Source organism: Bos grunniens, chromosome 1 (assembly GCF_055505025.1).
Source record: "Bos grunniens cultivar Pamir isolate PY7600 chromosome 1, Bosgru_T2T1.0, whole genome shotgun sequence".
NCBI classification, from domain to species: domain Eukaryota; kingdom Metazoa; phylum Chordata; class Mammalia; order Artiodactyla; family Bovidae; genus Bos; species Bos grunniens.
This window is the reverse complement of record NC_141165.1, coordinates 26,921,479-26,943,696: the sequence shown is the minus strand read 5'-3', so window position 1 is coordinate 26,943,696 and position 22,218 is coordinate 26,921,479. Positions and strand designations below refer to the sequence as shown.

At 51.7% G+C, this 22,218-nt stretch overlaps 1 protein-coding gene across 4 annotated transcripts in view; it reads right to left on the bottom strand.

Moving 5' to 3' along the window:
- The window catches only part of ESYT3 (extended synaptotagmin 3), a 55,578-nt gene that overhangs the window by 10,910 nt on the left and 22,450 nt on the right, over positions 1-22,218 (bottom strand). For 2 of the 4 annotated variants that reach the window (XR_015149138.1, XM_086362294.1), the window contains exons 2-17: positions 21,294-21,335; positions 19,610-19,744; positions 15,438-15,514; positions 13,836-13,902; positions 13,147-13,236; positions 12,616-12,671; positions 11,134-11,254; positions 5,801-5,971; positions 5,041-5,123; positions 3,384-3,432; positions 3,094-3,183; positions 2,651-2,713; positions 2,485-2,547; positions 1,883-1,951; positions 1,265-1,351; positions 550-699 (exon numbers count right to left, since the gene is read on the bottom strand). Coding sequence is in view for 3 of the 4 variants with exons in the window: in XM_086362294.1 (XP_086218420.1) it covers positions 550-699; positions 1,265-1,351; positions 1,883-1,951; positions 2,485-2,547; positions 2,651-2,713; positions 3,094-3,183; positions 3,384-3,432; positions 5,041-5,123; positions 5,801-5,971; positions 11,134-11,254; positions 12,616-12,671; positions 13,147-13,236; positions 13,836-13,902; positions 15,438-15,514; positions 19,610-19,744; positions 21,294-21,335 (1,413 nt within the window). In the remaining variant the exon portion in view is untranslated. The remainder of the gene's footprint in view (positions 1-549; positions 700-1,264; positions 1,352-1,882; positions 1,952-2,484; positions 2,548-2,650; positions 2,714-3,093; positions 3,184-3,383; positions 3,433-5,040; positions 5,124-5,800; positions 5,972-11,133; positions 11,255-12,615; positions 12,672-13,146; positions 13,237-13,835; positions 13,903-15,437; positions 15,515-19,609; positions 19,745-21,293; positions 21,336-22,218) is intronic. The other 2 variants (XM_086362367.1, XM_086362318.1) reach the window with 2 other exon arrangements.

The window sequence follows — 22,218 nt, the reverse complement described above, 5'->3', positions numbered from 1 at the left end:
AAAAGCACCAACAGACACAACAGACATCAAAATTTAACTCCCAAGATCTTCAGATAACAGGATTAGCAGACATACATTTTAAGTATTTTCAAATGATTAAAGATGGACTAGAAATGAAAATAAAATACAACAAAGAAAAGATATTGTAGATTTGGAAAACATAAAGTGAAAAATGAAAAAATAGCCTTTGAAATAAAAACCATGAATAGGTTTAACGGCAGATTAGGCATAGCCAAAGAAAGATTTAGTGGTATGGAAAACAGGTCTGAGGCGATTAGAAGGTAGCACCAAGAGATAGAGAGAAAATATGAAGGTCAGGTCATGTTAAGCCATGGAGATGATAAGGTCCAATGTAATCGAAGGAAATGTAGACGGAGGGATTAAAAGATTGGGAGAGGCAATATTTGAAGAGAAAATGGCTGACAATATCCTGAAGTTGATATTAAAAAATATGAATCCATCTCTGAACTTCTTCGCAACACAGGGCAGATACTTAGTGCTGGGGCAGACCACCCCTTGCCCACCCTGGGGGAAAGGGGAGAGATTTACCCGAAGCACCAGCCTCATGGAGATGAGGCTGTCCAGGCCTGAGTGGTCCAGCTGGAAGCGCTGCTCCAGAGTAAGGTCTGCATGGGGGAGAATCTGGCACAGGGGGAACTCCAGCACTCCTAGAGCACACTCTTGGTCGTCATCAAGCACCTGGGCAATGGGCCAGTCACAAAACAAGATGATAACCAAGCCCCACCCTCGCCAGCACTACTCGGCTCCAGCCAAGACTGAGTTTACTTCGATAACTATGTTCTGTGCTTCTCTTGGCCTCTGGTTCTGTTCTGAAGACTGGAAATGAGACCTGGCTTGGTCCCTGCCTTCAGTCAGGGCAAGAGAGTGACTCAGGGGAGAGGCAACCATGACCTGTATGAGGCAAGTTTGTCGCTGCCTGGGGCCTTCAGGGCTTTAGGGACTGATGAGCTGTGCTGCTCTATGATGGGACCAAGTACATCATCATTAATGTCCTGAGTAGATTTCAACCCAGGCCACACTAGGTGCTATTAATATTTAAAAACTGGAGACTCTGGCAGGGAGTGCCATGGGACTTAAGGGTTTGTCCTTCCACAGCCTCCTCCCCAATGACCTTGGGCACCTGCTCATGAGATGTGGGCCCTCAGTATCCTCTCCTGACTCCCTGGGGAACCTGCTCAAGCCCCCACCCCTTGCGGCTTAGACACCTCTGAGCTCTGTTCCAAGAGCCCAACTTCATGCAAACCTTCAGATGCAGCTGTTCAGCAGCCACATTGTGCACGAAGAAGGAGAACACCTGGCTCCACACAGGGTCCTTGCTGCAGGGACAGGTCTGGGGGCAGGAGAGAAAGGGAGCGCTGAAGGGTTAGGTTGGGTGGAGCAGGGTACCAGTGCCCTCTGCTCTCACTCTGTCCACCCAGGGATAGACCCACACATGCTGCAGCTCGTGGGAGGCAACAGGGCAGGGCAGCCAGACTCAGAGGTGAGGAGAGTGTGCCAGGAACTCTCACAGGGGCTGAAATCCCACCAGCACTAGAACTCACTTCCCCAGGGAGGTGGTGATGGAAAGGCAAGGGGACTTCTGCTGCTGGGGTGATGGAAATGTCGTAGGCTGAGAGCCATGCCTCAGCTGGAACGCTGGTTCTGCTTTCTAGTTCTTGGAATCACTGATCTCTGGTCCCCAGATTCTTGAACTATAGAACTCTTTCGTGAGGTTATTTTCAAGACACAGTGATATAAAGCACCTATAATGTGCTCTGGCACCTACTTCAGTGTAAGCTAATTACCTTCACTTTTGCTTCTCTCCCTGAAGTGTTGGGGCCCCCATTTCCTTAGTCTTTGGCTGCACACCAAGCTATCTTACCTTGCTCAGGTGTGTCTTCTTGCCTACAGAGAGCCTGACGTAGGAAGAAGGGTCTCTGCTGACTTTATTCTGTGAGGGGACAAATCCGCAAAATAGAGATAGCACCCACAGTGCCAACTTGAGACCCTGCCCCTCAACCCTCAGGAGCATCGATGGGACCTGAGGCCACCCAAGCTGCCTCCCTTTGAGAGAAGGCCTCCTTGGTGCTCCCAGGGGCCTGGGCTGTCATCACTGTGCCAGCACCTGGGCTGGGCTGACCCTGTGGGGAGCTTCCAGGTTAAAGACAGGAGGCATGGCTGGACACAGGTGCTTGTTCCCTAGAGCTGTGGAGACAGACAGGGTGGAGCTGAGCTCTGGCTTCCCCTGAGCTGTGTGACCCAGGCACTTAGCTTCCTGGGTCCTATTTTTAAATGGCAATAAAAATGGACACATAGCCACCATGGGACTCAGGCATAACAGATGTGGGAGGAGCCCAGTGCCCAGCTCACTGCAGACTCAGTGATCCCCACTGAGTCATCATCCCCAGGCTGTATACACAGCAGACTGGAAGCTGTGTTTACTCGGGGAAAGGAGCTGTCACTTCCTTTCACACACACACTTACCCTGGCAAATCTGGACAGCTTTTTGGCTTGATATTCACCATTTAGGTACTCAAAAGGGCTTCTCTGCAACACGAGAAGAATAGGGTGAATGAGCAACATGTGGACATTTGAGAGTGACGGGCACAAGGCAGGGTGTGTGTGACGCTCTAGCCATGTCACCACTCACCGGCAGGTTGCAGGCGCTCTCCAAGAAGACCACGAGGATGGCAGTGGAAAAGCTCCCATGGTCCTACGAGCAGACACAGACCCTCACTACAAGCAGGGGACAGGCCAGTTTAGGAGAGCCCTCTTCATGGCTCCAGACTGGCCATCCCTTCCCTCACAACCTAGCTCTTTGTTGAAAATACAACTGCAGCATGACAGACTCAAGTCAGAACTGGTGGACATCCTATGAACTGGGCTGACAGGCACTAACAGACCTTTTAAGGATCCCATCCACCCTGTGTGGAGATGAGGGCTGAGGGACACGCTCTCCAGAAGGTGGGGCTGGCCGGAGGACCCTGAGCAAGATCTGCGGCTTCAGCTCCCTCCTTCTCCCTCCTCCCCACACACCACTCATAAGTGCCCGCCTCCACCTTTCCGCCCAGAAGCCTGACACCCTGCAGTCACCTCAGTCACAGCGTCCGGCTCTGTGATCAGTGAAAGCCATTCCAGCCGCAGGTGCAGCCGCCCGCTCGTTGTGTTGTTCAGCGCAAACCACTGCAGGGGGATGGGGAGGGGAGCTTGGGGACAGGGCCAGTGAGACTCCATAGGGCCCTGATAGGGGCTTCAGGGAAGAGGTGAACCAGAGCAGACAGGGTGGGCTCTGGGCTAGGAGAGGTGGTTATGGAAGGCCAGTACTACAGTTTGGGGTGGAAGCAATGCTGTCCACAAGGAGGGGTTGCAGGTGCCAACTCTACCTCATCCACCACTCTGTTGGTCATGACATCCCCGAGGCAGATCTGCAGGCTGGAATACACAGGGAGTGAAGGTCAGTTCAGCCCAGGGGCAGCAGCAGGCACGGAGGCCCACTCTGAAACGTTTTCAAGTATCTGAGTGGACCTCAAGACAGGACCTTATTCATCCCAAGAATGAATGGAAGACCACTTTGAGCTCAAGCTAAGGAAGAACTGTCTAGCCACTGGGGCTGCTCCCATTGGGCATGCTGCCCAAGCAGGCGAGCAGCTCTGACCCCCGGAGGGGAATAAGCTAACGCTGCTGGACACACTGGCTCTGGATGCTCAGTGAGGGTGCTACTGGCATTGTGGCTGGGATGAGTCTTCATTGTGCAAAACTGCCCATGCATTGCAGGGATTTAGCTTCTCTGTCCTGTGTTCTCTAAATGCCAGTGGCACCACCTCCCACAGTCACTGTAACAACCCAACAGGCCCTTCCACTTCCAAAACTGCCTCAGATGCCCTCCAGGGGCTAAGTATCGTTGGCATGTGTGTGAAAGAAGGTAACACATTCACCGTGTGCCTCCCACCTACCCTGACAAAGCCCAGCTGGGATGTAATTCCATGTTAACTGTTAGAAATGTGCTGGACCTCAAAACACACTTGAAATCAGTTACATAAAACATGAACCACAGATGCACTTCTAATCTGTAACGTTACAAAAGTCACAACTCCTTTAAGATGAAAATTTAAAATGGTAAGTCACATCTGGTGGTAAGCTATTTCTTAGCCTGTTAGGTTGTGCCTGTCCCATTTTGTTTCTACATTTTAAAATCACATGTACATGGAAACAAGCTAAACAGCTTAGGAGTATGAAGATCTGGGTAAAACTGTTCTGTTGCCTCCTAATCTCAGCCTCTGAGATGAGTAGTGGTGTCGCTTCCACACCAGCACATGTGAACACACACACATCCTCCCTAGAAAAATGTCGACTGCTTCCCCACTTCCTTAGCCATACTGAATATCCTCATGGTCAACATACATAGATCCTACTCATCATTTTTAAAAGCTGTAGGGTATTCTGTAGTTTAGCAATGATAAATTTATTCAAATATTCAACCAGTGTCCTCTGAGTCTGGTCATGCTTCCAGGTTTTTTGTTTTGCCACCATAGATAGTTCTGCAATAAATGATTGAGGTCTAATGCTTTTTATAGGAGATTCCTGAAATTGGGATGGCTGGACCAGTGTAATTTTGGGGTTTTGATGGCCCCACCCTAGCCCTTTCAATCCTCAGAGCACAGAGGCTCTGTTCCACCACAGAGTGAGCACATGTTTCTTGGGTGCTGGGGCCAGGCTATGCATGCCAGCCTTAGCCCTGCCCACTGCTCCAGATGGTACTCTGGGTACATTATGAAGAGCACAGAAAGCAGAGCCCATGGTGCACAAACCTCAGGACCCCCTCCATGCCTCCAGAGGGCTAGGACTCAGGACTAGACACCCAGGGGACATCTGGGGAGTAGGTCCATGGCAGCGGTATGGAATGGCAGTACTGGCTGCCTGGCACAGCTACCATGTCAGAGTGTGGTGGGAGTTGCAAGTCCCTGAATGGTGGAAGTGGGAGTACCTATGACCCCAAGGGCTAGAGCCCTGCACCCCCAGGCCCAGCTTGGCCCTCCTCACCTGCCCAAGAAGTCGTCCTTGTCAGGATCCTCATCATACAGGTCCACTTCCAGGTCCTGCCCAGGGACTTCATACACTATGAACTGGGAGGAAAGAGAGGTGACTTGACCTGCAGGCCCCAACAGCTGATGAAACAGACATCAAGCATGACCCCAGGGGAGCCAAGTTCCAGCCCTGCCTCCTGGAAGCTCGGAGCCCTGGGTAGGTTCCTGCCTTTCTTGGTTCCGGGAGAACCTTACTGGAAGAAGGGAGTGATGCCCTCTCCTGTGGGATGCAGAGATTCAGAGGCAGCTTGTGTAAGACCATGGCAGGGTTGGGGCTCGGATGGGTGGCTGCTCTGTTTTCTGCCAGGGGCTTGCAGCTTCCAAGCTGTGACCCTCAACCTGGCTGTGGGCCTGCCCTACCCACAATAGGGACTGTGGTTGAACTTAAGGGAGAACTTAAGGCTACTGGCATCTGGTTCTGAGAGGGGGCAGGACTGCCCCTGAGGTTCTGTGAATTGGAAACTTCCAATGAAGCTGCCTCTGGTCAGGAAAAGAGGGAGGAATCAGTCAATAAACTACTCCACTGGGAGCGGCCACCTCCAGAAGCCTAGTGGATCTGAGAAATAGGTCTGCCTGTCCCCAGCGCCATGCCTCTGGCACAGTGCTACCCCATGGGTATGTGAAGACCATGAAGGCAGAACCCCATCTTGTTTGGGCCAGTACTGCCCAGAGTGGAGCTCTGGAGAGCACCTGGGAGCCACTAAGGAGCCCCTCACCTCAAACACCTCATTCCAGGTGGGGGACAGGTTCTTATAGATGGTCCTGCTCCGGAAGTGCTGCAGGCCGATGTTCACCTTGGCGTAGGGGTCTGACTTGCCTCGGATTCCCAGGAAGCTGTCCTTCTGGGCCAGCTTTTCAGCCTCCAGCAAGTGGACTCTGATCACTCCCTGCAAAATGCCCCAATCTGAGGCTCACAGCTGTTTAAAGGAACCTCAAAGTCCCCAACTTCAGAGCCAAAGCCATCAGCTATCACTGCAGCCCCATCTCACCCCTTCCACAACTGGAGACAGAAGCCACAGGGCCACAGAGCAAGTGCGGGCAGGACCCAGGGCTCAGCCCACTGCATCAAGATGCCCACACACATTCCCGCCCTCCAGCCTGCCCCGTGAATGGCCTGTTCAACTGCAGCCATTTCCTCCCCCGTGCCAACCGCCATGCTGCCTGAGCCGGTTTCCTCCCATGAGCCGGTTTCCTCCCGTGTTCCATCCCTGTCTCTAACTCACATGCAGACAGATCCAGTATCATTTCTTCCCAACACCCAGATGTACACGCCCCTGTGGGCACTGCATGAGGCTCACAGTAGGTCCCTGGGCTCATCAAGGCCTCAGCACTTAGTCACCTCACTCCCAACACTCTGGGCTACACCTTAAGCCAGAACAGAGCACAAAAATTAGGAGAAACACTTAAGGGGACCAGGAGGCCTCCTGCCTAGCACTATTTTTTTTAAATAGTAAATACATAAGACGGTAGGCGCTGAGAGAGGGCATCAGAGGGCAGACAAACTGAAACCACAATCACAAACAACTAGCCAATCTGATCACATGGACCACAGCCTTGTCTAACTCAGTGAAAATAAGCCATGCCGTGTGGGGCCACCCAAGACAGACGGGTCATGGTGGAGAGGTCTGACAGACTGTGGTCCACTGGAGAAGGGAATGGCAAACCATGCAGTATTCTTGCCTCGAGAACCCCATGAACAGTATGAAAAGGCAAAAAGATAGGACACTGAAAGATGAACTCCCCAGGTCAGTAGGTGCCCAATATGCTACTGGAGATCAGTGGAGAAATAACTCCAGAAAGAATGAAGGGATGGAGCCAAAGCAAAAAAAAAAAAAACACCCGGTAATGGATGGGACTGGTGATAGAAGCAAGGTTTGATGCTGTAAAGAGCAATATTGCATAGGAACCTGGAATGTTAGGTCCATGAATCAAGGCAAATTGGAAGTGGTCAAACAGGAGATGGCAAGCGTGAATGTTGACATTCTAGGAATCAGCGAACTAAGATGGACTGGAATGGGTGAATTTAACTCAGATGACCATTATATCTACTATTGTGAGCAGGAATCCCTTAGAAGAAATGGAGTAGCCATCATGGTCATCAAAAGAGTCCGAAAAGCAGTACTTGGATGCAATCTCAAAAATGAAGAATAATCTCTGTTCGTTTCCAAGGCAAACCTTTCAATATCATGGTAATCCAAGTCTATGCCCCAACCAGTAACACTGAAGAAGCTGAGTTGAACGGTTCTATGAAGACCTACAAGACCTTCTAGAACTAACACCCAAAAAAGATGTCCTTTTCATTATAGAGGATTGGAATGCAAAAGTAGGAAGTCCAGAAACACCTGGAGTACCAGGCAAATGTGGCCTTGGAGTACAGAATGAAGCAGGGCAAAAGCTAATAGAGTTGTGCCAAGAGAATTCACTGGTCATAGCAAACACCCTCTTCCAACAACACAAGAGAAGACTCTACACATGGACATCACCAGATGGTCAACACTGAAATCAGATTGATTATATTCTTTGCAGCCAAAGATGGAGAAGCTCTATACAGTCAGCAAAAACAAGACTGGGAGTGGACTGTGGCTCAGATCATGAACTCCTTATTGCCAAATTGAAATTGAAATTGAAGAAAGCAGGGAAAACCACTAGACCATTCAGGTATGACCTAAATCAAATCCCTTATGATTATACAGTGGAAGTGAGAAATAGATTTAAGGGACTAGATCTGATAGAGTGCCTGATGAACTATGGATGGAGGTTCGTGACACTGTACAGGAGACAGGAAGCAAGACCATCCCCAAGAAAAAGAAATGCAAAAAAAGCAAAATGGCTGCCTGAGGAGGCCTTACAAATAGCTGTGAAAAGAAGAGAGGCAAAAGGCAAAGGAGAAAAGAAAAGATATACCATTTGAATGCAGAGTTCCAAAGAATAGCAAGGAGAGATAAGAAAGCTTTCCTCATCGATCAATGCAAAGAAATAGAGGAAAACAATAGAATGGCAAAGACTAGAGATCTCTTCAAGAAAATTAGAGATACCAAGGGAACATTTCATGCAAAGATGGGCTCGATAAAGGACAGAAATGGTATGGACCTAACAGAAGCAGAAGATATTAAGAAGAGGTGGCAAGAATACACAGAAGAACTGTACAAAAAAGATCTTCACGACCCATATAATCACAAAGGTGTGATCACTCATGCTCACCTAGAGCTGGACAGCCTAGAATGTGAAGTCAGGTGGGCCTTAGGAAGGATCACTATGAACAAAGCTAGTGGAGGTGATGGAATTCCAGTTGAGCTATTTCAAATCCTAAAAGATGATGCTGTGAAAGTGCTAAACTCAATATGCCAGAAAATTTGGAAAACTCAGCAGTGGCCACAGGACTGGAAAAGGCCAGTTTTCATTCCAATCCCAAAGAAAGGCAATGCCAAAGAATGCTCAAACTACCGCACAATTGCACTCATCTCACATGCTAGTAAAGTCATGCTCAAAATTCTCCAAGCCAGGCTTCATCAATACGTGAACCGTGAACTTCCAGGTGTTCAAGCTGGTTTTAGAAAAGGCAGAGGAACCAGAGATCAAATTGCCAACATCCTCTGGATCATGGAAACAGCAAGAGAGTTCCAGAAAAACATCTATTTCTGCTTTATTGACTATGCCAAAGCCTTTGTGTGGATCACAATAAACTGTGGAAAATTCTGAAAGAGATGGGAATACCAGACCACCTGACCTGCCTCTTGAGAAATCTGTATGCAGGTCAGGAAGCAACAGTCAGAACTGGACATGGAACAACAGACTGGTTCCAAATAGGAAAAGGAGTACGTCAAGGCTGTATATTGTCACCTGCTTATTTAACTTCTATGCAGAGTACATCATGAGAAACGCTGGGCTGGAAGAAGCACAAGCTGGAATCAAGATTGCCGGGAGAAATATCAATAACCTCAGATACGCAGATGACACCACCCTTATGGCAGAAAGTGAAGAAGAACTAAAGAGCCTCTTGATGAAAGTAAAAGAGGAGAGTGAAAAAGTTGGCTTAAAGCTCAACATTCAGAAAACTAAGATCAACATTCAGAAAACTAACTTCATGGCAAACAGATGGGGAAACAGTGGAAACAGTGTCAGACTATTTTTCTGGACTCCAACTGCTGATGGTGATTGCAGCCATGAAATTAAAAGATGCTTGCTCCTTGGAAGGAAAGTTATGACCAACCTAGACAGCATATTAAAAAGCAGAGACATTACCTGGCCAACAAAGGTCCATCTAGTCAAGGCTATGGTTTTTCCAGTGGTCATGTATGGACGTGAGAGTTGGACTATAAAGACAGCTGAGTGCAGAAGAATTGATGCTTTTGAACTGTGGTGTTGGAGAAGACTCCTGAGAGTCCCTTGGACTGCAAGGAGATCCAACCAGTCCATCCTAAAGGAGATCAGTCCTGGGTGTTCATTGGAGGGACTGATGTTGAAGCTGAAACTCCAATACTTTGGCCACCTGATGCAGAGAGCTGACTCATTGGAAAAGACCCTGATGCTGGGAAAGATTGAGGGCAGGAGGAGAAGGGGACGACAGAAGATGAGATGGTTGGATGGCATCACTGACACAATGGACATGGGTTTGGGTGGACTCCAGGAGTTGGTGATGGACAGGGAGGCCTGGCGTGCTTCAGTCCATGGGGTCACAGAGTCGGACGCAAGTGAGTGACTGAAGTAAACTGAACATATGTATTTGCCCTTTAACTCAGCAATCCCAATTCCAGAAATCTATCCTTAAGGACCTACTGGCAAAAATATGAAAAGACATGTACAAGGCTCCTCATGACAGCACTGTTTGAAATCACAGAGGCCAGACACAATTCAGCCACCCGTCAGTAGAGACTGGTTGAATAGATACAGTACATTCACATGGTGGAGTACGGTGTACCACAATGCCATGGGGTAACTCTCACAACACATGTGTGATAACAGCAAGGTGAAGAAAGCTATAGCCTGCTGCCACCCATCCTAGAAAGAGAGACTGTGCCTGCAGTCAGATACGCACACACAACCGTACAAATGTATATGCTCATATTAGAAAATAAATAATGGAAAGTAATAGAAGGATAAACCTTTACTTACAGGGGAGGCAAGAACTAGGTGGTAGAAGCCAAGCTCCTTAAAATAGTTTTTCATACTGGACTTTAGAAGAATGCAGATATTTCACATGATTGTAAAAGGGCATTAAGATTTTTAAAAAAGAAAAAAAACCTCTAGAAATAGGGAATGGAAGGAAACAAATCAATGAAACATTCACGGCCAATTGTCACCAACACAGAGAGGAACCAAGTGAGTTTAGATTGTAGCAACTTGATGTACATGTCCAGTGGGATGTACCCTAAGGACAGAATGTTTACACTAGTTTTGATGTAGGTGACGGTGCTGTGTTGTTATGCTGAGGCTGCTAAACCTGCAGGGTGGGGTAAGGACCACACGTCCCCCTGAGTGACCTGAGGGGGCTGATGCCTCCCACCTGGCACTGATGGTAGAAACAGGCACCTCCCCTTCTCCTGAGGCCCTGACTCCCTGACCCACAGCCAGGGCACCTTCTGCAGGGAGGCCACGTGGCTGTCCCCAGGGGCCTCCTGAGCTGGGCCCAGGATGGGCAGGGGCAAGGGGGTGGGCACCCAAGGAAGCCCCATATCCTGGCTCCTTCCCAGCAGATGTGAGAGTCCTTGGCATCACCAAAGGATGGAGTGGGAGCCTCCTGTCCCTTAAGGGAAGGTGGCAGGCTTTGGAGTTTTCTGGGGGTGAATGAGGCTGCCCATAGACCCTAGCACAAGCCCTGTGGGGGACCAAGGTCCAGGAAGAAATGCTCCCTGGGCTTTTCCCTTCCAAGACAGGTAGCTTTGGGCAAGTCATTCAACCTTCCTGAGACTCAGTCCTGGCCCCACAAAATGGGATGCCGGGCCCTCACAGGGCAGAAATAAGCATTACCATCTGAGGATATACCCCTCTGCCCGGCCTGTCTGTCCTTCAGCTCTGGGCCCGGTGCTCTGCAGCCAGTGTGGGTACTCACACAGGGCAGAGGGAAGCGCAGGTTGGTTATGTCCAGCCCCTTCTTCACGGGCACAGTCACACGGTTGGGCAGCACCAGGTGGGCGGCGATGAGGTCCTCCAGCAGGCTGTCTGTCATCTCACTGGGGAGAGTGGGCACGACCAGCTATGGAGGGTGGCAGCACCTCCCCCAGGTCACCTGTCCCTCCGCCCTTCCCTGGACCTGGAATGAGGAGCAGAGCTTGGGGACAGATGGGTCCCTCCCAGCAGAGAGTAGCCCTGACCCCAACCTGTCTGGATGGGGGATCAGGGGAGGATGTAGGGTGTACATTTTGACAGCCCCCCACCCCGATCATGCTCTGTTCCTCTCTGAAGTGTCACATCATGGTAACCAAAAGCAAGGACCTGGATGCTGGGTTAGAATCTCGGCTCCACCAACCACAAGCTGTGTGACCTTGGAAAGTCACTGATCTCGACCTCAGTTTCCTCATCTCTAAAATGGGGATCTCAGTTTCCTCATCTCTACCTGCTGTTATAAGGATGAGTAAATACATGTGAAGTGCTGAGAACAATGCCCCATGTCCAGGAAATGCCAGGTACACGTTCATGACTAGCTCTTCTACTCCCTGACATCACCTTGAAATTCTCTTTATTGCCTGATTCCATCTTGCCAGTACAAGGAGACAGGGCAGTGCCTACAACAGGGCTGGCACACAGTAGGTGCTCAAGAAGTATCTTCTGGACAAAAGAATGCATGACTGGATTCTCTGTGCCTAGCGGGCAGAAATCAGTGGGAATGGCCCCAGTGAGTGAGCAAGTGGTCCTAGCAGCAGGCGAGCCAGCTAGGGGGCACCCTGGCTAGTTCACTGTTCCTCCCTCATGGGAGGTGTGTCCACCCAGGGCTGGAGCCCTTTTCAGCTCCTCTCGGGCCCCAGGGAGGCAGGCTGCTCAGACCAGCTCCTCCTTGCTGGCTTCTGCTATGACAGCTGCCCGCCCCCTCCCACACTGGTGTCTGTGACGTGGTCACCATGGGCAGGAGCCATGTGGGGCTTCTCACACACACATGGGTCAGGGAGGAGTTAACAAGAACAAGGAAGATACTTGTGTGTGTCCACACCCACTGTGCCAGTACCACACACACACCTGAGTGTTCTCCCAGGGAACTCACAACAGAGGAACTAGGCTCCCATTTACTGAGAAAGAGCCCAGAGAGGTGAAGGAACTTGTCCAGAGGTACACAGTGACTAATGGGGGGCCAGGAGTCTGGCCTGCTTCCAGAGCCTGCGCTCGCCCCTCATCAGCCCACACGGCCTCCTCTGGGACATCTCATCTCATGGTATCACTCCAAACACACCAACCCTGACCCTCTGGAGGGGCAGGTCCCACGCCTCTCCTGGTGTAGAGAGCAGGGAGGGTTCAGCCGTGGGGCAGCTCCTGTCACTGACCGCACAGCCTGGGGTGGGGCCCACCTCGGCTCTGCCTAGCAGTCCACACAGGCCCTTACTTGATTCCTGGTGCATCCAGCAGGTTGGTCAGGCCTGTCCAGTTGATCTGCAGGTGCTGCAGGGGCAGAAGGGGGCAGTTAGGCTGGAAGGAGCCAGGAGCCCCGGCTGAGCATCCTCACGCCCACCCCCATGGGAATTCAGCCTGTGGGGGTGGGGGTGCCCTCTGCACGGTGCTGGGTGGGTGAGGCATGTCCCATCCTGCTCAGGACCAGGGCTGTCAGGTGGGCTGCTTCCTGCTGGGACCACAGGAGCGGCCCAAGCGCACAGCCAGGCCAGCCTGGCATCAGAGAGCCTCTGCTCCACCCTAGGCAGCTGTGTGACCTCGGCTGGCCACTTCTCATCTAGCCGGCCTTCTTCCTGGTCTTGGGGACAGCAGGGTGGAGCTCCTAGGCCTCCCAGGGAGCATATGAGATGATGGGTCTAGGTGGGCTTGGGCACATCTGTTCTTGGGCTCAAACCCAGTGCCTGGGCAGCGGGGGTCAGCACCGGTTCACAGGGAGCGGCAGGACTGCCTCGTCCTGGGGACTCACCGGCTTTTGAAGGAAGAACATAGTCACAGCTCCCACAAAGGGCTTGTCCACCAGTAGGGGCTCCAGGATGATCCGCAGCGTGCCCTGCAGCTGGACGGGAAGGAGGGACCTCAGCCACCCTTCTCCTCATACCTGTTGCACTGAGCAAGGCCGCTGCTGGCTCTTTCATGCCCAGGCCACCCCCAAATGTCAGGGCCACCTGCCACCACTGCAGCAACCGCACTCAGGGAAGAGAAGCCTGCATGCAGCAGCCACCCCTTTGCTGGCCACCAAGGGTCCCGGCTGCCCTCCACTGCTGTGCTGTCTGTGGGCCTTCAGCCTGGCCCACAGCTGGGGCCCAGGCATGCTCTCCACCTCAGCTCCACTCCTGCCACAAGCTCCACCTCCTCCATCCACCTGGGTTTCTCAGCACCCGCTCAGCATCTGCAGAGCCTCTCACTTCCTGGGGTCATTGAAGCCTCTCTGGCAGGGAGATTCCACCAACAGCGGCAGGATGGGGCAGTCCTGAGCAGTGGGGCAGTGAAGCCCAGCCACCAATTCCTGGTCTGTGATCTCGGGCCTGGAGTCCCTTGATTGGTACCAGCCTCTGTGCCTGGTGTCATCGCCCCCTCTGCAGCCTCCTCCAGTGTCACCCCACTCCCCGTGCCCTGACCCCAACCCTGGAGGTAGTCACACCAGCCTCCACCCACCTGGATCCCGTTCACACCAGCCTGTATCTTCTGCAGCTCCACACTGATCTCACAGTCCCCGATATAGCTGGAAGTGGGGAGGGAGGAGGAAAGTTGAGGGCAAGGGTAGGTCCACAACTCAGAAAGGTCAAGAAACCTGCCCAGAGCAGCCCAGCACAAGCCTGAGCCCTGCATCACCTGGATGTGGACTCCCTGACAGCCTCGGCCTTTCTCAGCTCTGTGCAGACATTGCCCAGACTCCTAGAGACAGTGCCCAGGGACGCCACACCCAGGGTCTAATGCACATCCCCACCTCTGCCTTCAAGGGCAGCGATTCTGCATACCCCTCATCCCATGACACCCCATGGATGCCAAAGACGAGGTCTGGGGTGCACACCCTCCTATGCTTCCACCCCATCTCTGCCCAGGTCTCCGCCTGAAGACCGCAGAGTAGCCCTGTTGCCTCCCTCCAGCCACTCATGCGGGTTGTTGCTGGGGGTAATGAGGTGGGCAAGTAGTAAGATCTCAGAAGACTGAGTCCAGCTGGTGCTCCTGCCAAGCAATGGTCACAGGGAGCCCAGAATGGGTGCCCTTGAAGGTAGTCAAGGACTGAAGGAGAAGCGGAGGGAGAGGGCAGCTATCCAGTATCTGTAGGGTGCAGGCTGAGGAGCCAGACATCACAGAAATGCTGAGTGTCCCCTGGAAGAGTGGGGTGTGCCCGGGGATCCCAGGGGCTCCCTGAGCTGACTGGAGAGCTGGGTGGGTGGGCTAGATAACTTTGACCAGTGCCAACTATTCACACAAGCATCCTGTGGCAGCCTTGGGGCCACAAGGGCCCAAGTGCCAACAGTATCTTAACACACTTGAGACCAGCCCGCACGTGGGGATGGGCATTCCCGGAGTTACTTCCTGTCTTCCCAGTGTGTTCTCAGCACCAGTCTCTGGGCTAAGGACAGGATATATGTGGCACTGGAAAGGAACAGGCAACATTGTGGAACCTCGGGAGTTGATCCTTGGTCCTTTAAGCACAGTTCAAATCCCACCACCTCCAAGAAGACTTCCTGGGTTGAACCTCCATTCTCTCTGACTCAAGCCTATTATCAGCTTCATTCAAAATAAATGTCCTTGCCTGATCCACTAATCAAGTCACTCACATGTCTTTGCATCCTTTAGTTTTTCTGAGGTGCCACAGTGCCCAGTTTTCCCCCTGGCCTCTCACAGCCTGTACTCCGAGCTCCCTGGGCCACACCACAAGTCCCCACATTTTCCTTTCACACTTGCTCTCTCTTGCTACATCCTCTGTGAGACAGCTGATCTGACCCTCCAGGTGACTGGGCTCTGGCCTTCAAGAAAGCTCTGCTGCCTGGGCCTTGGTACCCAAAGCACGCCTGGGTGCCTGGTCTGTGGGAGGAGCCAGGCCTAGCCTAGTGGCTCTCCTGGGACCATCCTCCCCATCCCAGCAAGGACCCCATGCTCCAGCCCAGCTGGCAGAAGGGGCTTATGTGCCATGAGAGGCTTTCACACTCCACATGAGTGTTTATTTGCAACTCCATCTTCAACCTGGCTATTCCCACAGTGCTCCCCCATCCCCCACACCAGGCCCCCGGGGGCACAAGGGCTCACCAGATCTGCAAGTCCAGGACCACCTGTCTGCGGTTGCGCTGGTCTGTGTGCGTCTTGACGCCGTTGACCCTGGGGCACTGGAAGAGATGCCAAGGTTGGGGGGTGGTGGTGGCGGCAGGGAGTGACCTGGTCAGCAGGGGTCTTACATGGGGTAGGGGGGCAGCAAGGGGTTGCCAGCCCTGCCCATTGGTTTCAACCACAACAACCCATGTGACCACTGCACTCCAGGGGTGAGCACAAACAGAAAAACCCACCCTGTAGACCCTGCCCACCGGTGGCATCTTAATACCTCCCTCTACAAACAAGCAAAATTTTCATAATGGAGAAACAGTTCAATCAACCACAGTATTATCCTCCTACTCTCTCCATGCAAAATGATACTTACAAACGCATTGACACATGAAAAGGTGACATCAAAGAATACAGAGCCAACAGTGCAGGAAAAAAGTATTACAGGGATATGATGAGCAGTTCATTAAAATTATTATGTACATTTTTTCAAAGAGTTTGTGGTGTGATATGTCAGCTTTTTAAAAAGTATAACTTGTTATAATTTATTTTCTTATACATTCTCATATTTAACATTTATTTTTGTCTTGGTTTTATATTTTAACATTCCTTTTCTTTAAGAGGGCCCCCCAAATTGCAGAAGCTTCAGATGGGAGAGCACTTGGCTAGATGTTAAAGACCCAGAAAAGCCAGCAGAAGCCTGGCGGGGAGGAAGGGCCTGTCACTGACTTGCCCCAGCCTGGAGTCTGCTCCCGGGCTGGTGGCTGGCCTGCAGGCACCTGTGAGAGCCCAGCCAGCCCCAAGAGCCCCATCTGTGGAGACTGCCCCTGGAGCAGGCCGCCCAGTTGAAGGTTCCACCACAGAGAGGAGGGGTAGCCACTGCTTATAGTCTGTTCTGTGTCAGGCAGGCGGTCCCAGCCCAGGGCTCATGGTGAGGTGTGGGGCGCCAGGCTGGTCCGGTGCTCCATGTGGAGCACTACTCACCTGGCCATGCACAGTGGCCCTGATGCCAGGCCTGTTAATCACGCTTCACAGCCGCCCTCAGAAATGGGTCCTTTCCTCTTACAGATGAGGAAACTGGAACTCAGAGAGGTTAAATCACTGGCCCAAGCTCATAATAGCAGTGAGCAGGGTTGGACATGGACACAGGAATCAAAGGAAGCAGGAAACATTCTTGGGCATGAAGGGAGTAGGTGGATAGGGTGCACTGGGCCTGGCTAAGCAGGAAGGTCACAGGCAGAGACCTCTGTGATGCCCCCCAGTGGAGAGGTGGGGAGGGGAGAGGGATGGGAGAGTTAGGAGGGGTGGGAGGAGGCAGGACACAAAAGACTTTGAATACCAGGACCAGGCATTTCCCCTGCAGGGCCAGGGCATCTGGTCAGTCTGCAGGGCCCCTGCCAAGTGCTCATGAGAGGGTGAAAATCACCCTTCAGGACCAGCCGCTCGTAGTGAGGTAGGAGGCAGAGGAGCCCCAGGGCAGGACAGCTGGCATTCATCAAGAGGAGTAAAACTGAAGCTCTGTTTCCCCTAGATACTCCAAGGACAGTTAGTGGCAAGAGTTGACTCTGAAGTAAAGATGACTGCTCCTGAGGTCAAGGAAAACTTCCCTGTCTGTACATGCGCAGGAAGGCTCCTTGGGGGTCAAAAAGGGAGGGCAGCCCCCCATAATGTGTGGACATGCACCCACCGGCCTCTGCAGCGGAATCCATTCTTAGCAAAAAGTTCTGCATGCATGTTTGGGAGGGTTCTAGAATAGGTCAGATGTGGGGAAAGAAACCAGATAATTGGCCAAAGGTAAACAAAGACCCGGAAGGACTGCCCTATATAATGATTTAACCACCTCTTTCCTGCGCTCCTCATTACGGGTGACGCCCACACCCTTTCTCCCTGGGTGTGTATTTCTGCACTGTTTCTGTCTTAAACTATTTCTGTGTGCTCTCACACGTGTTATGATAATAAGCTCTGTGTCTCTGATAATAAACTTGGTATCTGTTTTTACAGTTTTTGCCTCCTTGAAACACTTTTGCTTTCAGTGGGGGTAAAAAGCCAGGGAGCAATATCAGACATTTCAGCAACCTCAGATATGCAGATGATACCACTCTAATGGAAGAGAGTGAAGAGGAACTAAAGAGCCTCTTGATGAGGGTCAAAGAGGAGAGTGAAAAGCTGGCTTAAAACTCAAGACTGAAAAACCGAAGATCATGGCATCCGGTCCCATCACTTCATGGCAAATAGAAGGGGGAAAAGTAGAAATAGCGACAGATTTTATTTTCTTGGGCTCCAAAATCACTGCAGTGACTGCAGCCACAAAATTAAAAGATGCTTGCTCCTTGGAAGAAAAACTATGACAAACCTAGACAGCGTATTAAAAAGCAGAGACATAACTTTGCCAACAAAGGTCCGTCTACTCAAAGCTATGGTTTTTTCAGTAGTCGTGTATGGATGAGAGTTGGACCATAAAGAAAGTTGACTGCTGAAGAAATGATGCCCTCAAATTGTGGTGTTGGAGAAGACTCTTGAAAGTCCCCTTGGACTGCCAGGAGATCAAGCCAGTCAATCCTAAAGGAAATCAGTCCTGAATATTCATTGGAAGGACTGATCCTGAAGCTGAAACTCCAATACTTTGGCCACCTGATGTGAAGAGCCAACTCACTGGAAAAGACCCTAATGCTGGGAAAGATTGAAGGCAAAAGAAGGGTGTGGCAGTAGAAGATGAGATGGTTACATAGCATCACTGACTCAATGGACATGAGTTTGAGCAAACTCCAGGAGATACTGAAGGACAGGGAAGCCTGGAATACTGCAGTCCATGAGGTCACAAAGAGTCAGTCACATCTTGGCGACTGAACAACAACAAGCCTCTATCCCTTGATGGTCTGGCTTTCATCCAGGCTACCCAGGTTCAATTCCTGGGCAGGGAAATATCTCACTTCAGGACTGCTCACTGCTACCTCACTGAGATCACTAGGCCTGCTTCTGCTGCCAGCAAGGGACCGCTTTCCAGCAGCACATGGTCCCACAGGCATCACCGCCCGATGGGCAGCCTGACCAGGCAGGCTCTGCTATAAACACAGCAGTCTGTGGGCTTCCTAACTCTTCACCTGCTGTGTGCCCCTCTGGGAAGTCCTCCCTGACTCCCAGAGCCCCCATGCCTCTCCACTCCTGAATCCACGCGTTCCTCCATCATCACGTATACACTGCCAGGTCAGCATCTATCATCCACCAGCTTATACATCTGCCTCCACAGAAGGACAGAGTTCTTCCTGAAGGCAGGGGTACAGCCACAGCATCTCTGACTACAGAGCACATGGCTGGGCTCAGTAAGGCATACATGAGTGAAGCAGGGAAAGAACAAATAACCAACAGATGCTGAGCCAGTCCAGGCGGAGCCTGAATCAGAACCCCCAGGCTCAGGCCAGCCTGACCTGCCCCCACTCGGGCGGCTAGCTGAGCACACACCGTGGGGCTGGAAGACAGCTCTCAGCGGGCCAGCCTGCCTTCTGACCCCTGCTTATTCTGGGGCAGACCAGAGGCCAGCACCTCTGGTTGACAGGGTGATGGACTTCATGGTGGCTCTGCCTGAGGTACGCATTTCCGATGATCGAAATAAGACATTATAGAGGAGCTATAGGGCAGGAAAAGTGAGGCAGGAGGATGGACCAGGAAATGCAGCCTAGAGTCGGGACAGGACGTTAGGTGTGTTCAATACACACACTTTTATCCTGGTCACTGAACCAGCATGGATTTGTAACACAGATTGCCAGTATCAATCAGTTAGTAGAGACTTAGTCACTGCTGTGAAGCACTGACCCCCTACTCCATGAAGGTGAGTTCTCCCCAGCTGATGCTGAGGTTAGCAAGCATGACTGGTAGATTTTTGTGTGGGTTGGCTTCCACCACATGGCGTGTTTTCAAAATTGTGCTTTAGGAGAATGGAATTTCCTCCCACTTCTCCTGTCTGAGCCAGGCTTCCCTAGAACCCGCAGAGACAGTGGTGCGGAGATCAGGAGCTGAGGGGTTTATCCTGAGGCCAAGAGACTGGGAAGTGCAGGTGGGGGCTGGGTACCCTGTGAGTCAGGCGTGACCACCGCCCCCCCCCCGCCCCCCCGCCCGCACCGTGGGGGCGGGGAAGAGCCTGCTGCCCCTCCCGAGACAGCACCAACCTTCTGTCCAAAGTAGAGCTTGGTGAAGGTGAAGGTCCTCAGGTGCATGCTCTTCTCCCGGATCTTGGGCTCCAGTTTCTCCCGGAACTTGTTTTCCATGATCATGCTGAGGTAGGGCCAGATCTGGGAGATGATCTGCGAGGACAGGAAGATGCCCTTCGTGCTCAGGTCTGTGATCCTTGTCCCAAACCCACAGCTGCCCAGGGGCAGTCCTTACACCGCAGCACCCATTAGCCTGTCTGCCCACCCCATCCCATCAACCTACCTGGTCCATCTGTCTGCTCATCAAACGTTGGATAACTATGGCCATGGTTCTCATGCTTACAGTGAGATCCCAAGATTTGCTGCCATTGTGCAGCCCACCATGAAACAGTCATTCAGTGAATTAATAAGATGAAGCTCTTTGGTTCTGTGCTAAAACATATGCCACCCAAACCAACACCATGGTGTAAATAAGGAGCAGGTGCCAGAGGTTTAAGAAGAAGAAAAAAAAAGAAACCACAGAAGATAAATTTAAATTGTTTCCTATGGATTTGATTTTTTTCCCTAAGAATCAGAGAAGGCTGCCTATAGCTGAATTCTGCAGCAGGACAACTCATGGCCCTGGGAACCAAGTGTGGGACCTGGGGAGAGAGGGTGGCAGAGACAGGGGACCTGGTGGCAGGAGATGGTGATCAGAGAGGGATACAGATGGCATTGGAGGTATGGGCTGGAGGGGCAGCAGCCCATGTGTTCTATTTGGGACAGGCCTACTCCCTCTTCCTCTCTGGGACCTGGGCCTTTATTTATTTTAGTTTTGTGTGTGTGTGTGGACCATTTTGTCTTTTACTGAATTTGTTACAATATTGCTTCTAGCTTACCTTTTGTTATTTTGGCCACAAGGCATGAGGGCTCTTAGCTCTCTGCCAGGGATCAAAACCTGCACCCCCCAGCCCCCATTGGAAGGCGAGGTCTTAACCACTGGACCACCAGAGAAGTCCCTTGTGCTTTAAAGATGCAGCTCCCTCTTTTCAAACCCCAATCAGAGGAGACTGAAGGAGGTGAGTTTCAGGGCTTAATGCCCATTCTCTCAGAGGCCTCGATGAGCCAGGCATTGTGATTCTTTAATTACCTCATTAATCCTCACAACAACCCCATGAGGCAGGGACCATAATTATTCCCATTGCACAAAGGCAGGAAGCAGCTCTGAGACATCAGGGGACCTGCCCTGGTTGCAGAGCCACTGCTGCCAGATCGTGGCTGGGGACCAGGCGAAACCCAGCAGCTGCTGTCAAATCCCTAATCACAGCCTTCCTCTCCTCAGGACACGCTGGTCTCAGCCTGGTGGGATTGGAGGCCTGCATTTCCCTCTGTACCTTCTATCTTTTCTGCTGTGGCCATGCATTAACTTCGCAATTAAAAGACAAAAATTTCACAATTAAAAAAAAAAACTTCTTTTTTTAAGAAAAGAAAGTCATTGTCTGGTGAGGAGAAGAACCCTGAGGATGGGAAAAGTGGAAGGCCACCACCCCAGGGACTAAGGGCCACCTGTGGCTCCCAGACAAGGCTTCCACCAGGACTGCAGGACTGCCTTGCTCACACAAGCTTCCCCCATATCCCCGCCCCATCCAGGGTCCATGCCAGGCCCAGAGGGAGGACAAGGCCTAGAGTGAGGCCAGCACCCCCAGGCCCGCCCCGGCCTTACCTTGTTGGCCCATTCAACCCGTTCCACGTCCGGGAAGTGAATCTAGGGAACAGAAGGCCGAAGAGGAAGTTAGACTTGAGACCTGCCGCCCTCCCAGAACCAGGCAGGCTCCCACTCCCAAGCACAGGAGCTTTGCTGAGACCCACCCTGGAGACCCAGAGCCCACCCTCCAGGAGGGGAACTAGCCCGGTGGTGCCCACCCGCCTTGGACCACCTGACACTGATGCGACCCTGGCCGGGAGACATGGAAGGGCCGTTCTGCACTGACCCTCCACCCTCACCTTCCTGATGGAAGCATAGAACCCCAACCTGGGCCTCCCCCAGGGTGACACCTGAGTTGGCTTCTTGCAAATTCCATCCCCCTTATTTTAATGATACAAGTAATCATAGCCTCTGCAGAAAAATTAGGAAATATAGCTAAACAAAAGGAAAAATATTTTATCAGAGAACACTGCCTGGTAATAACTGTCATTACCAGGTTGATTTCCAGGCTCTTCTAGAAACAAGTATCTGTAGTTTTCACAGAAACTGAGGTCACAGCGCTTTTTCTTAGCCTGCTTTTTTTCACTTAACAATATATTATGACAGTGCTGACCCAAAGGTAACTGCTGCCCATTTGAAAGACCAACAAGGGCACTCTGCCATTTTCAGGGGCAACTACAGAGTGGGGTGCCCCCTCACCTCCCTGGGCCCCACCCAAGGCTCCCTGTCCTCAGCAGGGAGGGCCCTCGGGCCAGGTCCTATATTCACAGCCTTGGGCCTGCCAGGTGAGGGGGATGGAGGTGGGGGGAGGTCCCTGTGAAGTGACAATTCTGTTGCCTAACCTTCGCATGACATGATTCTGAGGGTGCTGAATCCCTCCCCACAAAAGTCTCAGTTTCAGAATGTCTACTGAGCTTAATACCCACCTCCTACTCCAGTCCCA